The following is a 26,427-nucleotide window of genomic DNA, read 5'->3' as shown; positions in this document are numbered from 1 at the left end:
TGGTTTCTGTCTATGACCTAAACCTGTGTCCATTCCTATATTTAACCTTGGTGTGGTTCAACAATCCCCCCCATGTTTTGATCAATAGTGATTTCTTGCAGAGTAAAGTGGCTCATTTTGCATTTTGTGTACTGCATCTGATTTTCTGAATTTGCTCTGGAAATGTATGTTAATAAGCACACATTAACTTTCAAACCTAAGTCATTGCAAAGTGAATTAAACAATAAAAAAAAGGTCCTTTAAGTTTTTAATAAATGTAAGAGGACACGGTGGAAGCTAAAAACACTTGATGTGAAAAGTCTTGACACTAGTCAGTAAACTTACTTAAGCTACCAGAAGTTTACGTGTTAACAAAATGTACAACAACCAACCCCTGCGCACTTAAATAGTTGTTAAGTAGCAGTTAGGATAGCAGTACATCTTTAACAATACATTTGATGTAATAAAATAAAGTGGTTTAAATGAGTGGTTCCAAACCTTTTTGCCTTGTGACCCCTTGAAATTAAGTAATGCCCACTTAATTATAGAGTAATTATTTCAGTTTTATTTGAATAACTTTTATAGGGCTGCAAATGTAGGATTATCTATTAATTCACACAAAGAACAAAGCAAATATCAGATAAACAAATGTAAATTTGTGTAGCATGTTTTCTTTCCCTGCTTTCATATCTTGAAAATTATTTTGGGACCAAAAATAAGACTCAAGTTATAATATACTGGATTTATCCTGAAATAATTCATCCTGTTATAATTATTTGTACCTGATGAAATGTCTGCAGAGTCCTCATCTTGAGGAGCCAGGTGGAGGTCATGTGACTAATGACTATTAGATTGTTCCTTTGTGTGTTTGATTTGTGAGACTGATGAACATACCAGCTGTTCATGTTGGCAGACATGACGAATTCTGTCGTTTATACAGGAAAACCTTTTGATCTCTGAGCTTCGGCTCATTGGAACAAAGTTTTCCAGTTGAAGTACGATGAGATGATGTCGGCCAGCATCTAGAAAGTGACTAGACATTACTGATTGTTGTTTTTATTGCTTTTCTGCTTTAAGGTTTGTTTTTGTCTGCATATAATTATGTAATATTTCCAATTTGTCTTACCAGAGAAGACGCTAAGGTTTTTGTCCCCTTCACATTTGAGCTTTTCTGTTCCTACCGTCCCATAGATCTGTCCGCTACTGAAGTAAATGATCCCAAACCTCAGGCTTTCAGAGGAAAATATTATGATAAAGTTGGCTTCCAGCTCTCATAATAACAGCTTTCGTTGAATGAGTATTGCATGGTGGTAGAGGACATGTGATGCAAAGAAAGATCACCGCATTTTATCATGACTCATACTTTAATAGTTATCAATGCTCCCCCTCGTCCCTGAGGCCTGAGGTGTTAATTTGATAACATGAAAAATGTTAATGTTCTCCTCAATGTACTGGGTGTGCTGACAGTGAAGGGAATCGGGGAATTCAGTGGAAGATAATCTAACTTCTTGTTTGGATATTTGACTTTTATATACCTCACAGGTTGAAGATTTTGCATTCAGTATCAACATGCGTGTAATCCTAAATAAACTCAAGTTGTTCTACAGTGTTTAAGATGGGAACATGAAGCGTACGTAGCCTGGTTCAAGACCTCTTAATCACCACTCAGATTGTTTTCATAAATTCAAATAGGTCTGGTGTTGTGCCCAGATTTTCAGGTTGTGGCTTATATGATCCACAAAATCTTCCATTTTCAGGTTTGTTGTAAATTTATAGAACAGAATTAACTGTAGTGGCACTAGAATTTATAAAGCTGTCATCAACACTGTATTAGTCAATAGTCCATCAACTTATATTACTGACAGCAGTGATTGAATCAGCTTGGTTTATGAACTAGATAATAAACTGTAGAGTCGTTAGTGAAGGTCAGAGCCTTGATGTAAACTAAAATGGACGCAGATGGATGCAGTTCTGTACTATATGTCTGTGTACGCATTGCACACTTTAGAAATCAAAATGTTGACCGCTCTAGTTGGCATGCAAGTGTAAGTGAACCCTTTTTTATTAGATAGTACAGCAGGAAAGGGGGGGAGAGAGGTGGGTTGACATGCAGCAAAGGGCTGGAATCAATCAGGCTGGAATCAAATCCATGCTGTTTCTATGTTACAGCACATTGCTAGTTTATTATTTAATACGAGCAGTCAGATAAATCTGAACTCCCCTTTTATTTAGAAAGAGCATTTAAAAATCAGACTACAACAGTCTAAAGCGCCTCCTTAATTCCTGACTGATTAGCTGAGCTCCGCTGTATTCTTCTGGGTGAAAACGGCTAACGTGGTTCCTCACCTTCCTTGTATTACCAAAGTAGTTCATTTTTGTGAGGAAGATTTTACAGCTGAGGCCAGAAAATCAACATTAGCAGATTATAATTTTGTGTAGGCTACAAACTCTCTATTATGTTCTGTCACTGCATCAATTCAGAATCTTCCTCATTCGCCTTGCGATGCATCTTAGTATCGAGCAATTTCCAAACTTATACAGTCCATGGTAATACGTTGTGGGTGGTCTGAGCAGCTAAAGAAAGGGCTATAATACATCCGAAGAAAATCAACCGATATTACGTTAGCACAAATCTACAGTATGTCAACCAGTAAGTAACAAAAAATGTCAGCACAGAAATTCCATATATATGTTTGAGGTCCTTAGTTTGTACAGCAGAGAGCATGCGTGTTTGTTTTGTGTTTATGTTGAAAAATGAATGTCAGATTATTTCATATATATATAAATATCAAGTACTGGTTGGGCTTCAGTATGTTTCAGTCAGGTGCACTAGGAATCAAAATGGACTTCTCAACAACTGATAGCTCAAATGCAGTCACTCACATGTAGACCCTGTCCATAAGGACCTGAAGAATGAATATCTGATTCAATTCATGTCACAGGACTGCTTGTGGACCCTTGCAGCTATAAGGATGCCTTATTTCTTTATATTTAAGTTTATATGGTATTGCCTTTTTAAATGAAGATGACTGAGTGCTGTTAATCCATCCATCCATAGTCAACCGCTTATCCTACGTAGAGGGTCGCGGGGGGGCTGGAGCCTATCCAAGCTGACATTGGGCGAAAGGCGGGGTACACCCTGGACAGGTCGCCAGTGTAGTGACCAAACATGTGATTTGCTAATTCTGAAGTGTTTTTATTGATATGAAGTAGTGCATGTAGGTGGGATTTCATTGATTAGGCAGTAATGGGAACATAGTGAAGTTTATTTGAATTTTGCATTGTAACATTGTGTTAAACTATAGTATGATTGTTGACACATTAGATAAACATACCATTAATGCATATTGGCCAGCCAAGAGCAAAGTGAAGGACAGTTGTGTTTCAGGTCAAATGTTGAAAAACATTTTTTGAAAAAAGTCACTTTTGGTTTTGACATTTAACAGTAGACTGTAAATGAAGTTCTTAAAAGCAACAGTACAATTTGTAAGTACTGTAAGAGCATTTAATCTACATCTGTCTCCAGCTGCAGGAGCATCTTTTTGTTCACTGTCAGTGCTGATGTAGACTTAGGGGCATAGAAATACACAAAAACAAGGCATAAACACAAACTTATAGGAAAAAAACTCACAATGCCACATTTCAACTCTGTTCATCTTGAAGAGAGTTCTTTGAGAGATCTGAAGGTCAGAGGCATTTGTTAGAGGGCTCTCCCAGTAATCACGTTTCTTCAGACCGCATAGTCAACATTGCTATACTCATTTAGATGAAACTCTATAGCAAAACCTCTGCTAACCGCAAACCCCACTCAACAGTTAATGAAACCACGTAAACACGTGGCAGGGGACTGAACAGGGCCACATGGCAAAATACGTTACCTAGAGCTAACTCTGCTTATATAAGCATATGCATGGATGAAGGGAAAATTACCGTTATTATGAGGAATATAATTAAAGTACAATACGGCCTAATCATGTAAGATACACGCATTGTATTGTTGTGGGTCCATCAGCGCTGAACTACAGACTTTATCTGTGAGAGGGAATAGTTCCCCAACAGCACTCACTTTAATGTAATCATGCTCTTTATCTTTAACAGAAAAAACTTGAAGGATGTGCCACACATGCTACTCACACTCCTTTCCATGTCAGAGTTTTTATGAAAGATGACGTTGGAAGAAACAGAGCTGAGAAATGGAACATGAAGGTGCGGAGGTTGTTAAAAATAATGTGGCGGGCTTGTGGTCTCACTTCAGAGAATTCTTTCCATTTATTTATTAGCATTTTTACTGTGTATGGTGCAGAAATTCTTTCCATTTTAGCGAGTTGAACATTTTACTAAAGCAGACAGATGTGTTTTTTGAAGTCTGAAGGTGTTCTGTCACCTTCGTACCAGTTAAAGTTGGGCCAGGCGACAGTGCAAAACAACTTACCAGACCTACAGTGTATTAGAGCCAGAGAAGAAGAAAATCCTTTATGCAGCTCGTAAGGGTTCAGGCCAAGTATATGACAGGACAGTACATTCCCTTTTCCATGTTCAGCCTGTACATCAGACATTAATGTGAGAGCTTTTTTATGAATTAATTTCTTATATTTTGGGTACTCTCTCAATAACATACAGCATCAGAGGAAGCTAGTGAGGGGAAATTTTAGGTTTTGACTTCTCTTGGCACATTAAAACCAAAATCTTTGCCCCTCTGTTTTGTGGGTTTTAAAGAAGTGTCTTTAGTTTTTGTTTTGCATGAGCTCAGGTCACTTGGTTTTCTGGGGTTTTAAGACCACACTGGAGGAGGAGCGTACACAGGAAAAGGCTGTTGGTGAGACCTTCTGGGGGTCAATGTAGTTGTTTTCCAGCCTCACGGCCACCAGAGTGGAGTCTCCGCTGTGGTTCAGGTCACAGATGCCTTCGTCAGGGATACTCCTGTAAGACACAGGATGCAGTTAGATACACTTTTTGTTATATTTAGGACTAAAGCTACAACTAATGTTGATTTTTAGTATCAATTAATCTGATGGTTCTTTTTTAATATGTCTTTTGATTTGGGGTAACTCTTCTTTCTCTTGCAATCAAGTTTTTTTGTTATTTTTTCATATGGACTGTAGGTTGTTGCTATTGTTTGTACTGTACCACATATCATTAAAAATATCTGCAGTATTTGCTTGGAGGCAGGTTACAATTTCCAGTGAAGATGAAGCATGTTTAAATTGTGATGTTACTTTTTATATAAAACCATGCTACAACCTACACTGTGTGTACTGTGCATGGACCTGTGAGTGAGTAATAAGGTGATTCAGGGTGACTCTCAGGTGGAAATATGAATCAGTTGTTTTTTGTTCCTTGTCGTCAAGACAACTCTCCGTCCAGTAAACTTTCAGCCTTAGTATTGTCTGGCAGGCAATGCTGAATGAGTCATCTGGTCAGGCTGTGGTCTGTTGTGGGACTCTTTTGTTGTTGATCTTAAAGGACTGAATTGCATTTAGATTTTTTCCATCCTCTCTGTCTTTAATTACCTGGTTTTATGTTGGTAGTTTAAGAAAGAAACAATCTTTATTTTATGCTAGTGTAAAATTATGTTATTTGATAATACCTGTTTATTACAACTTAGGTGTTAATTCTGTAGTTTTGTCCTTCATTCCTCAGTAATGCTAACATTGTACTTATCAAGTCAATAGCTGAGATTTATGAACACAGCATGTTCCCAGATCTCAGCAATTAACTTGGTCAAGCCAAGCCAACATAACCCGAAATCACAAATCAGAAATTTTCAACATATGTGACCCTCTATTCTTGTTGTGTACAACTGTAATATAACTGATAGACTATAGAGATTATAGTGCCTGTATGCTGGAATGGACTTCAATTAAGATTGTTGGGGGCCTCTTTTGCTAGAGGCACCACTTTTATAATTTACAATCAATAAACAAGTTCAATTAATCAGTCATCCCTGTGACCCTGAACAGGATATGCAGGTTGGAAAATGGATGGATGAAACATGCTTGGGGCTGGTATGTCCTGGGAATTCTCACCAAAATGGAAAAATACTCAAAATACTATTTCTTTATTGTTGTTGATGGAAAAACAGGATCAAATGGTTCTAATGCAAAATTTTACCACATAATCGAATGAGTTTCAAAGAGCAACATCACAGGGCTCGACAATAACAGTGGCCCGATGGGCCGGGGCCGGTAAAAAGTAACTTCGGGACAGTTGAACTAGCAACTAGCAAAAACATTAGTATTTTTTAAAAAAAGAAGAAACATCTCAACATCCTGCAGTTGTTTTGCAGCTCTTGGCGTGCACTGTTGTCCAATCCGGAGTTGTAGTTACGTGGCGAGTGGTTGTTAAATGTTATTTCACTAATCTCAATCAAGTGGCAACCTCTCGGCCACCAGGGGGCGAGTCCGCTGGTTGCAAAAAGAAGTATGGATCCATTAGAAATAATGGTAAAATGTTGCTACTTCTCAGCTGAATTATTACCTCAGTAAACACTGTCATAATGACTTTATAGTCTCAGTCGTTAGTTTCAAGTCTTCTTCAACACAACATGATGTTCGTTTAGTAAATTACGGTCCGATTTAGGGAGAAATAGACAATAATGCAGCATCTGCTTTTGTGCAGTACTACCTGGTGATTGACATGTCACTACCATGGCGACCTGTCAATCAGGAAAGAGACGACTTGTCGGGCCAGTTGCAAAAAAGTTTAACGTTGAGCCCTGCATCAGAAAATTTGAATTAATATCACTTTGTGATAAATTATTCATAGTTCTGTTTTAAAATCAAACTTCATTTATGATGAGAAATCCCAGTAATCCTGGCAAAAGAGTAACCTGAAGTAATTATTTTAAACTCACAGGAAAACCTTTAGCCCTATAGAGATGGATATCTGTGGATTGTGGCTTCATACCTGATATTGTTATTGTTGAGTCTGAGGAAATGTAAGTTGGTCATCTCGTTGATGCCAGATGGCACAGTGACCAGCTGGTTGTGATCCAGACACAGTTCCACCATGGAGTTGTACGACCCAAAGAATGACTCTGGTTCGATTCCCTCCCCATCCAGTTTGTTGTAGGAGAGGTACAGGTACTCCAAACCAGGGTCCATGTGGGCGAAGACGAAGCCTGTTCAGGTGTTGGAAGGAAACACTGTAACTACGGGAGGCCATGACCCTATTTTTGTACCGTCTACTAGGGCTAAAACAAATAGTTTTAGTTAAAAATTCATTATTATGTTTGTAAAGTATAATTTTAATGGTCTACTTGGTAGGCCAATGAAGTAAGCGATTATGGCCCTTTTAGTGATGGTGGAGTTGATTACTGTTTCTGATTTACATGAATATGAGATACAAAGGCCGAAGGAGCATCCAGTTCCGTATCTGTTGTCCTGCTCTGTGGAGATGCAATAGTGAAATGGTATAATGCCAATCTTCCAACAGTTATACTCCTGCCCATTTACTAGGTATCGTGATTGTCAGTCAGGTGTTCCTTCAACACTTTGCACCTACCAGGTATCCTCTCTATGTTGTTTCCCACCAGCACTAGGTGGACCAGAGATCTGGGTAGGTAGGACGGGACTAGGTAAAGGTGATTATGAGAAAGGTCGATGGACTCCAGATTTCTGCAGAGAGGAGGAGAGAAGGAAGGATTTGGAAGGAAATGGAAAGGAGAACATATCATTGATTGTCTTTCATGACAGCAGATGATCAGAAATGATACCATCCACTGTGGTTCAGTCAGGTTATTGCAAAAATAAATGTTCAATTGAATTGTATTTATATAGTGCCAATTCATAACAGAAGTTATCTTGTTGCATTTGTCATACAGAGTCATGACCGTATTCTTTATAAATATTATTTAAAGACACCCAACAATTCTCACCATGAGCAAGCACTTGGCGACAATGACGAAGAAAAACTTATTTAAACAGGCATAAACCTTGAGCAGAACCTAGACTCAGGGTGGGTGGCCATCTGCCTCAACTGAGATGTTCCATTACTCTTTGAAACAGTCGTTGATAAATCAGGATAGGTGCTAATTAAAGTGAAGTAAAATGCACTACTGGAAATGACACACAAAAGTATGAAATTAACGATAAAAATATTGGTCACAGCTAAAATGAAGATTGAAATAGTTGCTAATAAATCCCTGTGACCCTGGAGAATCATGGATGATAGTGGTTCTTTATCGGACCTGTGGTTGATCCAAGCCATCGGGGCGATCCTGGTCTCATCCAGCTTGTTGTGTCTCAGAGAAACCACATTTAGACTGTGGGTCTGATTGAAAACTGCTTCTGAGATTTCCTCAATCAGGTTGTTCTCCAAGTACAGCTCCTGAACGACAGACCAAAAGAAACCAAACGTTTTGACACAGGGAAAGGAAAATGTTTTGATTGGTGGAAACCTGAGGACAATTAATGGAATTTGGTGTCAGTCATAGGACAAACCCATAATGTCAGACTGTTTAATGACAGACTTTCATAAAATTTGTATTTGTTGGGGGGAGTTTTAATATGCATTATCCACCCGAAAACTAAATGCATGTTTGTTGTACCTGCGGTCTTTGTTAAAACTGGCAACCTAATCAATTTAAGTTATTATCATAATTACCCAAATCTATGCAAATGAAAGTGTCTGATAAATCCTAGAATCCTGGAACAAATTAGCAAAGAACAATTCTTAAAGGTAAGAGAGATCTTCAGGACAATGACAAAAAAAAGCTATGGGGTTTTATATTTGCAGAGAGTGTGTTGAAACTGTCCAAGGTCATAACATGAAGTTGGTTTTAATGAGGATTTACAGCAGCAGCATGTCACTGGAGTTCTGCAGTGTTTGTGGTCAACCAGAGGCTATAATTACAGGTTGGGTGGACTGGTTTCCCACAGGTAGAAGCAGAGTTTACTCAGTGGAGGAGTCTTAAACATCAGAGCCAAAAGGAAAATACTGATGGATCAGCAGATCTAAATTCCTGACTGACTAACTGCAGCCAGCTGCTCAGAAGGTCTCTGATAATGCAACTGAATGCATGATAGATTTAACAATATGTTGCTGGTGGGTTTATGGATACATTTATTCAGCTTTTCTTCAAGTGTTGTATCTAATTCTGCCAACTGTTGTCCATAAAGTCAATTTAACTGCACAGAGCCTCCACATTCCTATGGTGTGTCTAAAAGTGTCTAAACCTTTTATAATGACATGCAGTCTTTATCAGCCCACCAGGAAACACACTTCTTATGCCAGAATCAGAGCAGCAATAAGCTTTTTGCCTCTGGAATTGATGGAAGTCCTCAGTACAAAGTAGGGTTTGGAGGGGGGAAGAGTTCAAATTGAGTCTTGTTGGACCATTGAGGATTGAGCCATGTCCTCTAGTTTTGCTTGTGAGGGATCTCAATAAAGAGGTTACTTCATACCAGCAATGACTTGGGAAGGCCCTGTGGTACAGTACGGAAGTGGTTTCTGCCCAGTCGAAGGTAGGAAAGCTGGTTGAGGGGGGCGAAGGCCAGAGGATCTGCATTCCCCTCGCTCAGCAGATTTCCCTCCAACTCCAGAATCCTCAGGTTGTGCAGACCTTAAATATAAAATACAGATAAGCGTCATCGTCCCTCAGCTGAAAATTTGTCTCTGAATTGAAACATTCGTTCAACATTTATTATGCAACACAGAACAGCAAAGTCTACATACATTGTGTATTAAATACATTTACAACATTACTATGAAACATTAAAGGGCCTCAAAGCTGGAAAGTGCCAGATTAACAACACAATGCACCTACAGTAAAAAAGACCATTTATGAATTACTTAACACAAAAGATGATTATTCTCCATTAGAGACAAAGACGTAAAGAAGTAAAAGCCAGACGATCAAGGAGGGCACAGTCATCTAATTGGTTGTCAATTGACAAGTAGTAGAGAAGTAAACAAAAAAATTCTCAACACAAGGTCTACCTTGACGGTTTCCAAAGCCTTAAACCAAAATGCCAAAGTTGGAACTCGTTGAACTTTTGGTGAAACTGTGAGGTGTACAATTGCTGCTGTAAGTTTCTCTCCGGAGCAACAGCTCACACCGGTGCAAAGTGATTCTGATGCTGATCGTGTTTAGAGGTTCTAGTTGTTTTTTACATTGAAATAGCACTTCAAAATAGTGTAATTTTCAAATCTCAAGAAACATGGTCAATCTGTAAGAGGTAAAGATTTTAGGTGATGATTATATCAGATGAAATGACAATTGTCGCTGTCAACTTTCCCTAGTGTTGTCTGGTTAGTGTCTCTGCATGCTGGTGTCTGTACTGCATATGGCCAAAGAGGGTTTCCTGGAGAAAGACACACTCCTCTGTGTCATTTTGATGTTTACAAAGACAGAGTGAACCGTAATTTCACAATTCAGAAAGACCAACAGAGTGGTGAATCTATAAACAGTATAGGTGGTCGCATCGTGTCATTTTCAGACAAGTAGTTGGCAGCTTGGTGGATAGTTGTTGAGTGAAAGCTGGCAGAGTATTTTTATGATGTGTAATACTGTGGCAGTACCTTGGAAGCTGTTTTTATGGATTCCTCTCAGTCTGTTCTCACTGATCTTCAGCTCCTGCAGGGTGGAGGGTAGGTCAGAGGGCACGGTGTCTAGAAGGTTCCCATCCAAATACAGACGCCTTAGCATCTTCAGACCCTAACACACACACAGATAGTTTTGATAATGTGAATTATTTGATGGTGATGTGTACAAAGTTGACTGTCCCCTGTCATACCACACATCCTAATTCCAGAAATACGTGTTCATCTTTCTTTATGCTTCATTGCATGACTTTAGATTTTAATTTGACTATTTTACACGCCTGCCTTTACACTTTGGTTGTTGAAGTCCTGAAGGGCTGCAGTGGTTTAGTGTGTCTGTATGTCTTACTCTGAAGGCTTTAGCATCAATGCCGGCAGAGGTGAGTTTGTTTTTCTTCAGGTTGATCCATTCCAGGTTGGGGATACCATTGAAGGCTTCTGCTGGGATGCTGCTGATGTTGTTGCCTGCAGGTCAGAGGAGTTCTAGTTAGTGGAGACAGAGCAGGAAAATTGTCGGGTTGTCTGTAATTGCAGTGTGTGTCTTTAGGCCTCAGAAGTGTTTTCAAATTGTTTTTCAAATCTACAGTGTAGATACAAGTTCCAAGTTGATAAAAATGCACAAATTAGCTAAGCTGCAAGTCTAATGTATCTTGTGTCTTTTATCTGTGTTAGCAGTGTACATAAAAATTCTGGTTCTCATGTTGAGCTTTTGCCAGCAGCCGCGGTTACGTCAGGTTTAGATGATTACCATTAATGTGCTCTCTCTGAGACTAAACTCAAGCAAAGATCATTTGCAAGGTAAAAGGTGCATCACTCTAATATCACTCACTGATTGTAAGTGGACTGTGTGGGGGTTTTTTTGTCCAACAGAGGTGAGCGTCACATCAGTTTCTGTAATCTGAAACTTAAACTTTCATTAATTTGAGATGAATAATTTAATGTCCCGTGATATTCTATTTTTCTCTTATTGTCAACAAATCCCATATGCAGACCAAGACTAAGCATCAGGGATTCAAATCATGAGCCGACAAGCCCCCCCGAGTCAAACTTCATTTTGATTTGTCGTGTCACTGGAAATGTATGGGTGTTTTGTTTTGCAGCAATGCAGGAAAACAGCATGGCAGGTTCTAAAATTTTACCAACCTAGAACCAAATGCTGGTCCAACCTCGCATCTACTGCCTTCCCTAGGGATTGACTCTGCAGCTGACAAAGCTGTCAGCAGCCCGGCAGGTGAGACACCCCATGGTGCGCTAGGATTTTATACTATCTGAACTATGGCCAAGACGCACACTTTGTGTTTGTAAAAAAAAAAAAACATCAGATTTCTACATATACAAAGTAATTCAAAGTGTGCTTTCATCACAGATGATGAACAAAGGCATTAAAACCTAGTCTTAACAAGTAAAACACTGTTATTTGGTGTTTGGATTGGTGTGGCTACTCTGTTGGTGCACTGGACTGTAGTATTTAATATTGCTCTCAAAGTCGTGGGCATGGTGTTTTAAAATAAAACATCAGCAATAATGTTAGGTAATGCTGTACACAAGAAAATGCAAAAACCACAAAGCAAAAACACATGACAAAATAAAATACAGAAGTCAAGTGGTTTGTCAGTAGGATCTAACGGGCTTGGGCCTGAAACAAACAGACGGGGTAGGGAAGTAAGAATAGCTAGATTGATGGTCTTGGTCTTCTCATAGGATTTGTTTATAATAAGGAAAATTATAGAATAATGCCATGCTTGTCCTTTCAGCAGATTAATAGTTTTGAATTGGTATCTCCTGTATTAGAAGAAAAATAAGTTGAGTTTTTGTTATTTTTAACTTAACTAAATTTTGAAAGTTGAACCCAAATGATTTAAATACTAGATTCTGATTGTATAAAAAGCCTAACCCTCACGCTACAGACGTATGTGTTGAAGTGGTAAAGATTCTTCTTCAGGGTGCAGTGCGTGGAGCTCTCTCTGGCACTACTTTCTCCTTGTCTTTGTGTTGACTTACCCTCCAGACTGAGAGATCTGAGCTCAGGTATGGCCAGAGGAGGGAAGTACATGAGTTTGACATTCTCACATGTCATAGTGACATCAGAGATGTCACAGCCTGGAGGGAGGACTCTTCTGTTCACTACACCCTCCCTCTCCTCCCCTTCCTCCTCCTCCTCCTCCTCCTCCTCCTCTGCCTCCTCCACCTCTGCTTCCATCTCCTTCGGCTCGTCCTCCGTCGCAGCAGGAGGTCTTGGGATTGGAGCAGGGAGGAGTTCTGGTTCCTTGGGTTCTTTGTGTATTTTTGGAGGCATCTGAAATACATCTCCTCTCAGCCACACCTCCTCCGCGTCCTCTACCTCTTCCTCCTCCTCTTCCTCCTCCTCCTCCTCCAGAGCCAGTAGTTTTTCCCTCAGCATCTCCTCTTGCCTCCTCCTTTCCTCTTCTAGCTTCCTTTCCTTCTCCCTTGCTTCTCTCTCCGCTGCCTCTTTCCGCCTTCTGTCTTCCTCCTCCAATCTCCTCCTCTCCTCCTGCCTCTTTCTCTCCATCTCCTCCATCTGCCTCCTCCACTCCTCCTCCTCTTTCTCCACCTGCAGCCTCAGCGCCTCCTCCTCCTCCTTCCTTCTCTCCTCCACTATCTTCCTTTGTCTCTCCGCCTGCTCCTTCCTTTGCTTCCTCCTCTTTTTCCTCGCCTCATCTTTCTTCCTCAGGCGCTCCTCTTCCTCACGGTGCTCCTCTTCCTCCCGCCAGAGGATTCGCTGGATCTCCTCTTGGGTCAGCGGAGTCACGGACTCGCCGGGGTCACTGGGAACTGGGGAGTCACCAGAAAGGTCAAGGCTGAGGTCAGGTTCTAGGGAGGGTGTACGGTGGTGCGGGGCAGCCAATCAGAGGGCAGGAGGTGGTCGAGACAAAATAAAAAGGTGACAGTGTAGAAAGAAAGATGGAAGAAAAGGGATAGAAATAGGAAAGTATAGATAAAAGAGAGACAGACAAGCAAGAAGAAGGGGAGAAAAAGTAGAAGAAAATAAAGACACTAAAAGAGGATGGAGATGGAGGTTGGTGAGGACAGACAGACAGGAGGTGGACAGACAGAGACGGCTGTGTGTTAGGGTTGTAGACAGACAGGTACAAGACCAGCTTGTTGTAGCTACAGAGCAGACTGCTACTGTAGACCAGTCTGGACTAGATCCCATTGAACTCTACTTCAGTGGTACTACAGTCAGGTGAAGTTGGTCTTTTTGTGTTTGCAGATGTTGATGCCAGCTGGTACTAAATTTAAATTTACTCATTTGATTGAATTTAGACCAACCTCAGCTCACTCGTCTTACACCTAATGCTGTTTTATAATCATACAACTGTGTGCCAACGGGGACCTCCAGCAAACAGACAAAAAAACTTGTCTGACAGTGTCTTGAAGCCGTAAGATTTTGATAGTTCATAGGCATGCATCATTAGTTGTCAAACATTTTCTTATTACTTTCATATTGATTCTTAATCCCACCTACAAAGCTCTGATTGGCTCGGTTGTTTTTCCAACCGGTGAAACAGCCATCAAAGAGCATAACACCAGACCTATCTGAATAACTGATCAGATCTATGTGAGGTGATTCAAAGGTCTGGGACCAGATTAATGCTCCTTACGTGAAGATGTCTCCCGACATCTTGTCTGAGACACTTGAAGGATAAACATTTTACTTCTGAGTATAAAACAGCATTTAGTGTTTTTTTTCCTTTACAGTTAACTCCACACAAACAGCAGACATAGTTAATACACAGTGTACTTCTACGGATACGTACATGTTTCTATGATTATTACTATTAGGTAAATTCATCTACCTTTCATAAAGTTATAAGTCATAGACAAAATGACTTATTTTCTCCTGCTTCACCTCCATACATGCATACAGTGACAGTGTGCAGTGTATTACTGTGAGCAATGACTTACTGTCGATGTTTTCCATAATTTAACAAAGGCTGTATAGACAGGTTTCCTTTTTACAGTAAAGGATGCACGTGCAGCAAGGATCCAGAAAACTCACTGCCACAATGTCAGTATTTAGAGTAAGCATTTTGCTTGAAACCAGTTAAATTATTGTATCAAGGTAAATTTGTTTTTGAAATTGGTAGTGAGAAATGTAATTAAATTCCTGCTGTTTGCCATCCAATTATGTCAGATGTCTTAGCGCATAAGATTAGATGACTGTAGTGTATACAGGCAGAACATCACTCATAAGAAACTAAAGTATTGTAAATCTGGCCAAACAGGACTATAGAAAGAAACTCATAACAAGTTTGTGATGTTTTCTATGAAAATGTAATGTATTTTCCATACTAAGCATTCAGTCTATCAGCTGTCACCAAGTCCCAACATTAAAAGTAAATGGAACTGATCAGCAAAGCATTGATCACAAAGCCTAACAAACATCTACACGACTCATTTACTACACAGCCATTAACGTAGTAACAGTATGAGCTGTCTGACCTTTTAACCAGTGTTTCTTCCTCAACATCTTCTACTACAACTATCTACCACCTTCTTAAAATCCAGGGCTCTGCCAGATCACTAGAAGCTAATAGCTGTTATCCACTCTGAGAAGGCTTTCCTTCTTGGGATATTGAACAATTCCTGCCCTCTACTTTAGTCATGTGTGCAGTTTATGGTGACTTAAATCTGACTCATTCTGGTTTGTTTTCTGCCTCCAGCATGTGCACACATCTCATAATAATGTAGATCGGCAACTTGTCTTTACAGCTTTGTATTTGTTGAAGATTTTGATGTACATCCAGTCTTCATTTTGAGAGTGACAGTAAGGTGAAACCGATCCTGAATCTCCCAACATACAAACACATTAAAACTTTCACAACATGTGTATTGATCTGACCCAAAACGTGCTAAGCACATTTTTTAAAGCCATGATGGAAACAGGAAGCAACATGCTGAGGCCTCAGAGATGGAAACTTTGGTGTTTTATTTATTCCAGGAGATCAGTAAACCATTTAAATGTTAACATAATTTATTTATTTATTTAAACTGTCTGACAGCTAAATTTGATAGAAAATGCAAATATGATTCCATTTAGAAACATTATCGGTTGCATTACTGACCACCCCATTATGCTTTTACATTTAAGACTCATCTGGACAAGTAATAACACAAGTTTTCAGGGTGAACTGTCTACAAATTCAAATTTTGTCCTATCATTCTCATCAGACTGGTTTTAAATAAATCCCTAGTTTAAACCCATTTTTATGTAGACCACACATTTGTGAATAAAACTTAATGTGTACACACCCATAATGATATAATTGTCTGCTGAATTGTAAATCTGTGCTTTCACAGCTGAGGGTAGCACTGTTACCATGGCCCACATCACGGTAATGAAGATGGTAATTAAAGTGTTTTCTTAACTAATTAAATTTTCCTGCAAAACTTAAGTTTTATGATGAAGGCCGAATGAAACCGTTCAAATATTGGTTCTGATTGTCAGAAACATTGCTCATCTCTGTTGCCTCTTGATGTTGCACCATGGCGTTGCCACATGTTGTGTTTCTACCTGGCTTCATGCAGACGGGGCAGCACTCCCCAGCGGGGGTGAAAGGGAAATGGCAGTGCATTATGGGACAGGTGATCTCATCACAAACCACCTGCCCGCTGGTACACAGACAAGTCACACAGGGCTTTGGAGACCAGACGGCCTGGTCGAACATGGTCAGACCCTGGTACACACACTGGCCCTGCTTACCTGAAACAACACAGACACGGTACCGTCAGTTCAGTAGTTCATTGTAGTTAAAATCTTTATTAATAGGTTTCATATTGATGCTCTGGGGTGAAATAGGAAGGGAGTAAAAGTAATTTGGCAATTAATAAAATTTGAAACACAAAATGGTATAACTAAAGAACTTCATTATGATGCGAACGTGGTTCGATTTATAGTGGATTGTCTGTCTGGCAGATGTGTTACACGTGCAGTTGCTCCATACAGTCTGCACAGTCATACATTTTGTCTGCAAGATATCTGCACAGACCCTCTGCAACATGAGTGGAAGGAGTGCATCACGACACAGAAAGTATCATTTGAGCTGAAGTTTACAAACGCCTGCAACCAGTCACGTGATACAGTTGGCCATCTGTTGGCAGCACTGTATTATAGTTTGGACTACTGTTTGGACTCATGTTTAATCTTAGCCAGTAGCTGGTTTTGGACTCCTAAACTGGGCAAATAAACAGACATCATTTCTGGGTCAGGAGTAATATTATGGGTAAGACATGCAACGAAGGTCCCAGCAGGGCGTCCCCTGGTAGCCATATTTGTGTGGGTTAGGAAAACAGATTTGCACCTTGAGAAAAAATTTGCCCTGACTAGTAAGTAACAAACAACAAATCTGTCCTGCCAACAATTTTTTATCAACCCTTTGACCAGTTTCCACCTACTAAGCTTTGACTGACCGAGGGAACAGCTGTCAATAGCCATGTTTCCATAAATTTTTTTTATGCGTTTTCTAATCACATTAGGAAAGGTTGAGGTGGTTTTTGCCTTTGTCGAAGAAGAGGAAATGCGCTAAATGGGAGATGGAAACACTTTTGCTGAATAAGTATTGACGTAGCGAACTTGATCTGATCAGCTGTTTCCGCTGTCGGTGTCTTGCCGGATATTCCCATAACGCGTGGAGACATGGCTGGTAGCAGTTTGCCCACTTGAAACACATTTCTGAGGACCTCTCTCCATTTTTCTAAGATCAGTGGTCATCAGTTCCATGCAGCTGGTTTTGTTTCGGGTTTGGAACCCATACATCTTGTTCATTACATCCATGTGTAACGTCAACTACTGACGCAACTATGCTTGCCGTAACCTGGTTTATTGGCTCCAAACAAGCTGATGGAAACACATATTTTGCATTTACTTTTTTTTTTCTTTTTTTTCAATTCAAAAGTCTGCTTAAAATTTGCATGACAATTAAATGGAAACATTGCTAATGAGAATAACAGCAGACCTAATTGAAGGTCTAGAACAGCAACATGTTGGTCACACTTTCAGCCTAACATGCCAACCCTTATCATCCTCCTCAGCAACAGCAGACCCTGGTGCAGTAATTGCTGTGTGCGAATTGTAAAAATAAATTTAAAGCCTGTACTTTACCATCAGAACCAGACAAAGCAGTGATTTGTAGCCTTTCCACTCCTCCCTCTGCATTAACTCCACCTTTCAACATCGGTCCTGGGACAGGACAAGGCTGTGACTGGCGGTGATTCAGTAGAAAAGACTGTAAACCACTATGATACAGCAGGTTGTGTCTATTTTGTGTCTGTCCCGTCTGTCATCTATCCTTTCTAATGGTATGCTCTTTGTTACGTCCATAGAAACAGAGGTAGTTAAGAGAAATAACCTGAGCCTCTTTAAGTATTGTCTCTTCTGTCTCTGTCCTTTTTACTGTGAGCAGTGAGACTGTCACCCTGTCATCTCTGCTGGAGCACACATACTTTAGAGCTTTTCTTTTCTCTGTAAAATATTGTCTTGCTGTCATAATATCTTTATTGTCTAGTAAATTGCAGGGTTTTGTTTAAATCCCAGCAACCGTCAGACTCTATTGTGGCACTATTATTCTATGGTATATTTTCACGTATTTTTAGTAGAGGTGAAACTGACAAACAATTTGACAGCAGTTAAGTTATCATTTTTAAAGGAAAAAAATCACTCTGTTTCCAGCTTCTTCTATGTGAGGATTTTCTGCTTTTCTCTGTTTTAAATCATTGTAAATATCGTTGGGTTTTGGACTGTTGGTCGGACAAAACAATTGAAGATGTCATCCTGGGCTCTTCAAAACTAAGAAGTTTTATCTTGTGTGCGTTAGATAATGTAGCGTACAAGTAGATGTCTTACTTTCTGCTGAAATGAATGATGAAAATAGGGATCATAGAAGAAGTACAGAAGACTTAGAGAAGTTTGCAAGCTCCAGAAAAGGCTTATAGGTTGACCTTGAGATAACATTATTTTGTGTTCCCAAGATCAAGAATGTACTTTAACGCTGAAGTACGAAAGATCAGTTGTCATGTTGGCCCGACATCTGCTACTTTCTGTTTCCGTGAACTGCAGTCTGATCTGTTTGTTTGTTGTTACGTTACATTCAGTTTTACTTGTTTGTCTGAACACAGGCATGCTCTCATATCCCAAACAACATAGCCAAATGGTTTAAATCGACATGATTAAGAAATCCCCCTGCAGCCCCCAACAACAGACTGCCACCAACACCACCTTTCCTTCTAATCACATGATGCTGACTTTAATGTTTTAAGCTGAAGGGCTTTCACGTGGCTTTGAGGTTCTTTGGAGTCCCAGTCCTCATCTCTGCGTGCGATTCTTCAGGATTTATTTTCTGACAAGCTTATTTTTCCACAGATGGTTTTCCCTTCTGTTCATGTTGGAATGTGATGATTTGTCATTAAATTACTGAGCTGTAATAACAAGCAGCTTCATTATGAGAACAGGACGAAGCCTCCAGTGCTAAACTGAGCTGTTCTCTGACTGCACTCAGTCATCCTAAAATGTCAGTTAACAATTTTATTTTATTGTACTGTATTAAGATTTTAGTGACCAGAAAACTCTGTTATATAATATACCACATAAAGGTTTTAAATGCAAAGATACACCCATTTCACTCAACTTGAAAGTTTTTACATGTTTTTATTTTCTAGATTTAAACAGTCTTTTGGAAAAAATGTTTGGGACGTATCAGAATTTCTATATGTAAACAGACTCACACTTTTACATGGTTGTTTTCTTTTACACTTTGGATATAACGTTAATACGTCCGCTTCAGTTCTATTGTTGTTGAGCGGAAACAATTGTTGATTATTTACAGAAAATTGCCTGCAACAACTTTGATAATTCATAGTTTAAATATTTATCCTGCAAAAGCAACAAATATTATTGGACGGTTCCAACTTCTCCAGAGTGTAAGGATTGGCTGTTTTGTGTGATTGTCCTTGTAGTAGTAAAGTAGTAGGTATTAAGACAACATTTTCAAAATCAGATTATGCTCAGAGGCTTCACATCCTGTAATGCAACCGCAAAACCCAACTAAACATAATTAGACTCGTTACTCTCATGAAGACCGATGAATCAAGACAAAGTGTCTCCAGGTTGTCAGTTTTAGCAGTTGTATAAATCAAGTGATGGTTCAAGCTGCCGTCATTCACAGAGAAACAAGGACACGGTTACCCTAATTTAACAGAAAATAACAAAATGTAATGAATTGTTAACATTATGGTAACATGTCAGGAGGCAAGGTGATGATTTTTTAGTGTTTTTATAAGAGAGCTTTATATAAAAATGTTTTTATAAAACCATAAGGTGTTGTGTATTAGATCAGGTATTTCTTGTGACATTGCACTTGGTATCAACCCTAAAAGGCCTGATCAGAGCATCACTAGTAGTTACTGTTCTCACTAACCTGGGTCAGAGCTACAACGCTACTGGTATCACTAGGCTGTGTTATGGTCTCACTCACCTGGGATAACATTGTAGCTGGCGTGCTGTTCTTGTAGCTTCTTGTAGGGCTCCAGGAACAGAGTGTTTCTTTGGTTTTCTCCAGGCTCCACTGGGATGCTGGGACCAGGAACCAGTCTTATCTTCAGAGGTCTAGAACGCCCCGCTCGGGACCGCCCATGACCTGCAACAAGTGGTCATACCAATTTTCATCTACATCTATCCAGAAACTTCTAAAAGACAGACAGACAGCAGTATCACTGGGGAGAAGTCTGGTTATCAATTTACAGATATGTTTTTGGCTGACTGTCCAACATTTCATATAAGGTAGTTTGTTCTAGGGTTTGTGCCAAAACCAAATTCAGTTTTAATCATATGAAGAGACAACTTCAAGTCTATAAGTCAGTTCTTGATCTTACCGGTTCCCGTACTTGAGACTGACTTGAATGTATTCCCATTCTTGTGCAGAACTAAAATGATGTATCAGTGGCATATAGAAAAAATGTTCTGCACAAATATATTCCAAGTATTCATAATAAAAACAGGGGGCGAAGATGCTGCCCTGTGGCACTCCACATGTAATTGGTTAATCTAGTCAGGGGGACAAGTGGCACTCTCTTCCTAGTGGCAAACCCACTATGAGTTTAGGAGATGCTGCATAAAGTAACTGTACCCAGCGGCTGTTCTATGTTAAATTCTGCTTTTTCTGCACCTGCCCATTAAACAAGATGCAACATGCAAGCAATTGTAAACTTGTTGGAAGGTGACTGTTTTCATTTTTGATGAACCTAAGCTAGCATTTTCTCCTCCAGTCTTGGTGTTAAACACATCTTGAAACTATCTGCACTGCACGCAGAGAGATAAAACTGATAACAATCTTCTCATCTGAATGCATGATGGCTAACGAGGATTTGCCAGATATCAGTGTTTTCCTTAAAGAAAACTTACCCTGGCCATCCCTCTTCCTCTTCCGGGTCTCACCATCCTGGTTGCGAGTTCTGTTCCTGGCCTGGGCGTACGGGACCGTCAGGACCACCAGCAACCACAGACTGGCTACCACTAGCCACCACCTCATCCCTGTAGAGCAGCACAGACCCAGGATCAGGTTCTGTCACAGAAACCTTTGCCTCCACTGAGGGCGACACGTCCAGACAGGAAGTTTTTGATACAATACCTGTCTAGGTATTGAAACCAAAGTGACACTTTTTTGATGCCTTACTTATAGAAATACAAACCGCCAAAGGCAGCGTTCTCAAATGCTGAATACACAAGCAGTCATACGGTTTTCAATATACAATGCTACAAACACATTTTGGCCTATGCCCAAACAAAAATGGTACGCAGCCCTTCCTCAGAAGGAGTCCAGCAGGGTAATGACATAAAAGACTAAAGGAAAATACAAAGCATTTAATTTTCACAATAGCCATTGTTGGAAATAAAAAGTTCAGAAATGCAGGGACACCCCATGACTTTGGGGTTTAAGGCGCTGAGTCCAGCTGGTGCCCTTTGTTTCCTGTCATTCCCCAGCTCTCTTTCCCCTCATTCCCTGTGATCGCTCAGATGTTTACTCTTATTTTGGCATTACATCCTGAAGAGAAACGATTGTTTTTCCCGTTGTTGTTATTTTGGTCTCTTGTTCAAATTTCTCTTAAATGTGGAATACTTGCAGAAATCAGCAGCTAAAATGATTGGAACCAAACAGATAGATCCATGTTCTTCCACCGCCCGCAGAAAAATAGAACAAAGACAGAGGTTTTTACCTGCAGCAGCTTCTCAGACAAAAAGAGGTGTCAGTGCTGCTGCTGGCCCTCATATAGCTCTCTGCTGGGGTCCTAATGGTCGGGTGTGTGTGTGTGTGTGTGTGTGTGTGTAATGACTAGTCTATACACAGCTGTCCTGTCATTATTAAAGCAGAGACCTCACGCTAACACACACCTTCTCATACCTGATAGTTTGTCTTCTGTCTGATTCCCCCTCTCAATGGAGCAGATTGAACCACTTTTCCATATCAGCCTCAATAACAGTAATAAATGTGCTGTAGCTGTGCCCCAGTGCATGATGGGAATTGGTGGTGGTGTTAAATAATATGAGCCTCTGATTTGTTGGAACAGTGCCTGAACATGTCTCAGTGTCCAGATAGAGACATTAAGTTCTGCTAGTCTGAAAAAGACTGTTCATTTCTATGTGGACCCCAGGAATAGTAGTTGTAGTTGTTGTTGTTGTTGTTGTTACAGTAGCTAATGTGGATCTAAATAAATGGTAAATGGACTTTACTTCTACAGCTCGATGGCGCTTTTTAGCCCATTGTAGGTTCAAGCAGTCAACATAGTGGAACATAGCAGCTAAAGAGCAAGATATTTTCTCAGGAACTGATGGAGACCAAACCAAAGAGTAAATATTGGAGTCGTGTTTGTGTCTGACTGTAAGTCTAATGGGACGATGATGTTGCTCTGTGTCTGCTGGAGTAGGCAGCTGTTTACTAATATGTTAGCCATAACTACTTTGTAAGGTGATTTTAGGATAAAAGCCCCCAAGAGTCCAAAAAAAATTAGTTAAGGCAGCTTTAACTTTTTTTTCATCTCTGCATATTTCTGGATACATGAACATCTGCAAAACATCTGCAAGAGAAAACCCAGAGAGGTTTATCCTCTTGTAAATAAACCAGTTGTATGATAACATAGTAGGACAGTTAGACTGTTACTACACTATCAGATTTTTGTTAATTTTTCTGTTGTTTCTTTTAACATATTGAAATAACATGGATGCATTTATTGAGTTTTACTCTCAGAGCACATTTCTACCTAATCCTTGATCCTGTGTCAGGTCCTGATTCTGCACTCAGACCTTTAAATGACATGAGACCACAAGAAATAATCTGCATCAAACTGTAATAACTGGGCTCAAATCAGTTGATGGTGCTGATATCAGCCTTTTAATTTAAACTCCAGTTTTATTCCTTAACATTAACACTGACCCGAACACCGAACATCTATTGAATATGACCCATAATCATAGCATTGTTAGAATCAGCTGAAATTTTTTTACTGATTTATTACTAATCCCGTTTACATTTTGAATTAGCACATAAAAAACCTGAACAAAAATACTTCAGTGATTATGTGTGGATGATGCAGCTTCACGAGTGAGCGTCCATTAAGATGAGCAAACTTTCATCCATCCAGGCAATTCATCCAGTTCTGAATCATCATGATTTTATCCAGACATGATAAAATGAGTGTCTACAACATTACTTGATAATAGAATTTAAACCATTCATGATTTTAACGAAGTTAAACAAGGATTCACTCGTTAGCGTTCAGAAACTACAGCTCCCATGAGGTTTTTGCAGAGCAGCAGCGCACATATTACACGACATGGTGGCTCTCCCTTATCCATGACATTTCTTTCAATCATTCACATTAATCGTTCACATTTTCTTTTGCATGAAAACAAAACTTAAGTCTGCAGCTCCACAGACTGGATGTCTGAACACACAGCCAGCTAGCTCTGAGAATCCTCCCACCTCAACTCAGCCAATAGGAAACCAGAATTCAATGCACACCAGGAGACAAAGAGAGAGAGAGAGATCCATGAGTGCTGTGGTGGTGGAAAGAAAACAGGAGGGAGGGGAGAGAAATGGAAAATATTCAGCAGTTCAGTTTCTGGATGAGCAGGCTCAGACGGAGAGACTTCCAGCAGGAACATAACTGGATAAAAATAACCTGGAGGCTGCTTTTGTGTGTAGTTTCATGAACTGAAAAATGCTCATTCTAATTTGATGAATTGGTGATGTCTTCAAGTGTCTTGTTTTGTCTGAACAACCCAACGATATTCACTTTACAATTGTATAAAACGGAGAAAAGCAGAAAATCCTCACATTAGAGAAGCTGCAACCAGACAATGATTGATATTTTTGCAGCAACCTGTTAAAATTGTTTTATATTTATTTTCTGACTGTCTTTAATTGACTAGTAGTTTCAGCACTACAAATGTCCAAAATCATGTTTTTGAAGTTTCAAAATTATGAAGCCCAGTACGTGTGTGATAAACATTTCCTAACCTTATTTCTTAAATTATTTATTTCCTCAAATTGACAGAATGTAATAGTTTAGTTCAGTCTAGTGTTTCTCCAGCATCTGTAACATGTCTTCTCACAGTTTTTGTCGAGTCCTGTAAAAACTAAGTTCTTTTATGTGCATATTATTAAACAATTTAGAATCTACAGAGATAATTATTGTCCAGACATCAAACCACTTTGTGTTTGAGTTTTGTTTATTGTTTGTTTCACTGCAGCATTGTGATTTTTTTCGATTGTATCTCATCTACATGGTCCACGTTTTGCTTTCTTACATCCACTCATTGGACGAGTTGGTTTGTCCAACAAGTGTTCTTCACTCTTTAAAGGCTTGGATGTCTTGCTTGCTTGCGTGGATGGTCATTACAGTTGTGTTGTTTGTAGTTGTCCTTCAAGATTGAAAGCTCCGCCGCCAGCCTTTGAAAGTGTCTGAAGCTTGCATTTAGTGTCTCCTCCTGAACAGAGCCCAAATTTAGATTCAGAAACACATTGGGTTGTGTTGCAATACTGCATTGGAATGAAACTGATAGGGCCGTGATAGACTCAAAGGACCAGCAACCGACAAGGAACAACCGAAAAAGACTCTCCTCACATCTTCTGGCTACATCTTACAACCACCATGAACTGTGCGTTCTGTGTCTTGAGAGAGTTCTGCGACCCAACAAGGGCCATTTTGTTACACAAAGCTTCAGGTCTTAGGTTGGGTTCTTGTCTTAAACTTGGCAGCAGCTGTTAGGTTCAGTACCATCGCATGTGTGGACCATCATCTCCATTATGAATCTGATTCTCATCATATACTTGGAGTACAAACTGATAAAAAGAGAATGCATCTGACTCAGTGAAGTGGAAGTCGTATTGTTGAATGAGCTCATTATTTTAATTTCCAAGTTTTAAAGAAACAGAAATCAAACCAGTGAAACCACTGAGGAAACGTATTATAAGAAAAGTGAAAACTAGGCACCTGCAAAAACAAAACACAAAACCTGAATAAAGATCGTCTTCCTGATTTAGTCATATCACCCATCTAATCCCCAAATATCCTCTTAGCTCATTTTCAATGACATCACTGACGTCATCAGTGAGCTGATTCAGAAGTTGGGGAGAGCTGCATCAAAACCAGGAAGAGTACAAACGTTTAGATGTTTCTTAAAAGGTGTTTCTTTAGGTCTGTTTAGGTTTGGGCTACATTTAACTGAACGTGTCCTCGTCATGTTTTTGTTAAGTTCTTGTAAGTTACGGCTACAAGCTTTTTGGGGTTGTCTTCTTTTCTTTCGGACCTGTGGAGATCGTCTACAGCAACTGAAACAACAGTTTTACAAATCATGGCAGGACAGACAGAGACAGACAGACAGAAAGAGGGGAGGAACTGACGACAGACAGACAAACATTAACTGTACTTTACCAGCTGTTTGAAGACAGTTGCAGGATTTGAGGCCAAATTCTTCCACCCTCTTTTCTCCTCCTCTGGTTCTGCAGGAGCTCAAGGAGAGGTGTGTGTGTGTGTGTGTCGCTGTGTGATGATGTGTAAGTGTGTGTGTCTTGTTCTCGTGTGTCTCAGATCATGGAGCAGAGCAGGCTAATACAGCTGTGAGGGGAAAGCAAGGATTTGTACTGGAGCTGGGACAAAAAGAAAGTGAGAGAGAGAGAGCGAGAGAGAGAGTAATATACAGATGGAGAGGGAGACAGGTCTGACATTTGTCTTCCTGTCTGAAGGAAGACACTGCCAACATGCTAGAGGATATAAGACAGAAGTTAAACATCCACATGTTGCAAAGTGAAAAGAACAGAAAGAGAAGGAGGTTTGCTAAGACGAGTTTAAAACATGAAGGCTGGTTCAGTTCTGTGGTGAAAATAACAGGAAAGTACCAGAAGGAGGTGAAGTTTACATGTAGGACAGAGGTCAGAGGTCACACAAGACCAAACATCCCACTTCATCCCATGATGAGAACATGTCGGCATGAAATAATTAAAGAAGAAAATCAACATGATATTATTATACAGGCACAAAACAGGTAGTTTACTTGACTCTGACATCGTAAAAGCCAACATCACCACAACATAAAAATGGCATAAAGCCAGATTTATTTTAGTAATAATTGTACCACCGTATTTAATTGCAAACCTCCCACACCTCTTCAATGAAACTGAACGGACTTAAATGTTTTATAATTAGAAATGATGTCCAGAAGGTGTGAATGTGACTGTTAAACCTCAATTAACTGTTCCCAAACAAAGACTTGGTTTTTGCATGACTTTGGATATCCATCTAATTAGTTGTTGAGATATTTCACTCTGGATCAAAGGACATAACTTAAGCATGGTAGCAAGCTAATTTTAGCATTAAGCCCAATATAACGCTGAC

The 26,427-nt window shown here is 39.7% G+C and overlaps 2 protein-coding genes across 6 annotated transcripts in view; one reads left to right on the top strand and one right to left on the bottom strand.

Moving 5' to 3' along the window:
* Positions 1–26,427, top strand: part of LOC119885596 (centromere protein P) — a 109,418-nt gene that overhangs the window by 76,480 nt on the left and 6,511 nt on the right. The gene's annotated exons all lie outside the window — the stretch shown is intronic.
* Positions 3,228–25,692, bottom strand: ecm2 (extracellular matrix protein 2, female organ and adipocyte specific). 3 transcript variants are annotated; one of them, XM_038695687.1, is made up of 12 exons: positions 25,468–25,690; positions 20,939–21,067; positions 20,013–20,174; positions 16,058–16,246; positions 12,523–13,353; positions 10,871–10,986; positions 10,501–10,636; positions 9,384–9,541; positions 8,168–8,307; positions 7,483–7,595; positions 6,886–7,099; positions 3,228–4,899 (listed from the first exon to the last, which is right to left on the bottom strand). In XM_038695687.1, exons 2-12 carry the CDS (start codon positions 21,063–21,065, stop codon positions 4,731–4,733), a joined length of 2,355 nt encoding a protein of 784 aa, XP_038551615.1. In that variant the 5' UTR covers positions 21,066–21,067; positions 25,468–25,690; the 3' UTR covers positions 3,228–4,730. The 3 variants fall into 3 exon arrangements, with proteins under 3 accessions (XP_038551615.1, XP_038551616.1, XP_038551617.1); XM_038695688.1 differs by lacking the exon at positions 16,058–16,246 and having other exon boundaries at positions 25,468–25,692; XM_038695689.1 differs by lacking the exon at positions 16,058–16,246 and having other exon boundaries at positions 12,523–13,314; positions 25,468–25,692.

The sequence above is a fragment of the Micropterus salmoides genome, unplaced genomic scaffold (assembly GCF_014851395.1).
Source record: "Micropterus salmoides isolate LMB-PRFRI ecotype aquatic unplaced genomic scaffold, ASM1485139v1 Ms_hic_scaffold_4, whole genome shotgun sequence".
Classification (NCBI taxonomy): Eukaryota; Metazoa; Chordata; class Actinopteri; order Centrarchiformes; family Centrarchidae; genus Micropterus; species Micropterus salmoides.
This window is presented reverse-complemented; position numbering and strand designations above follow the sequence as displayed.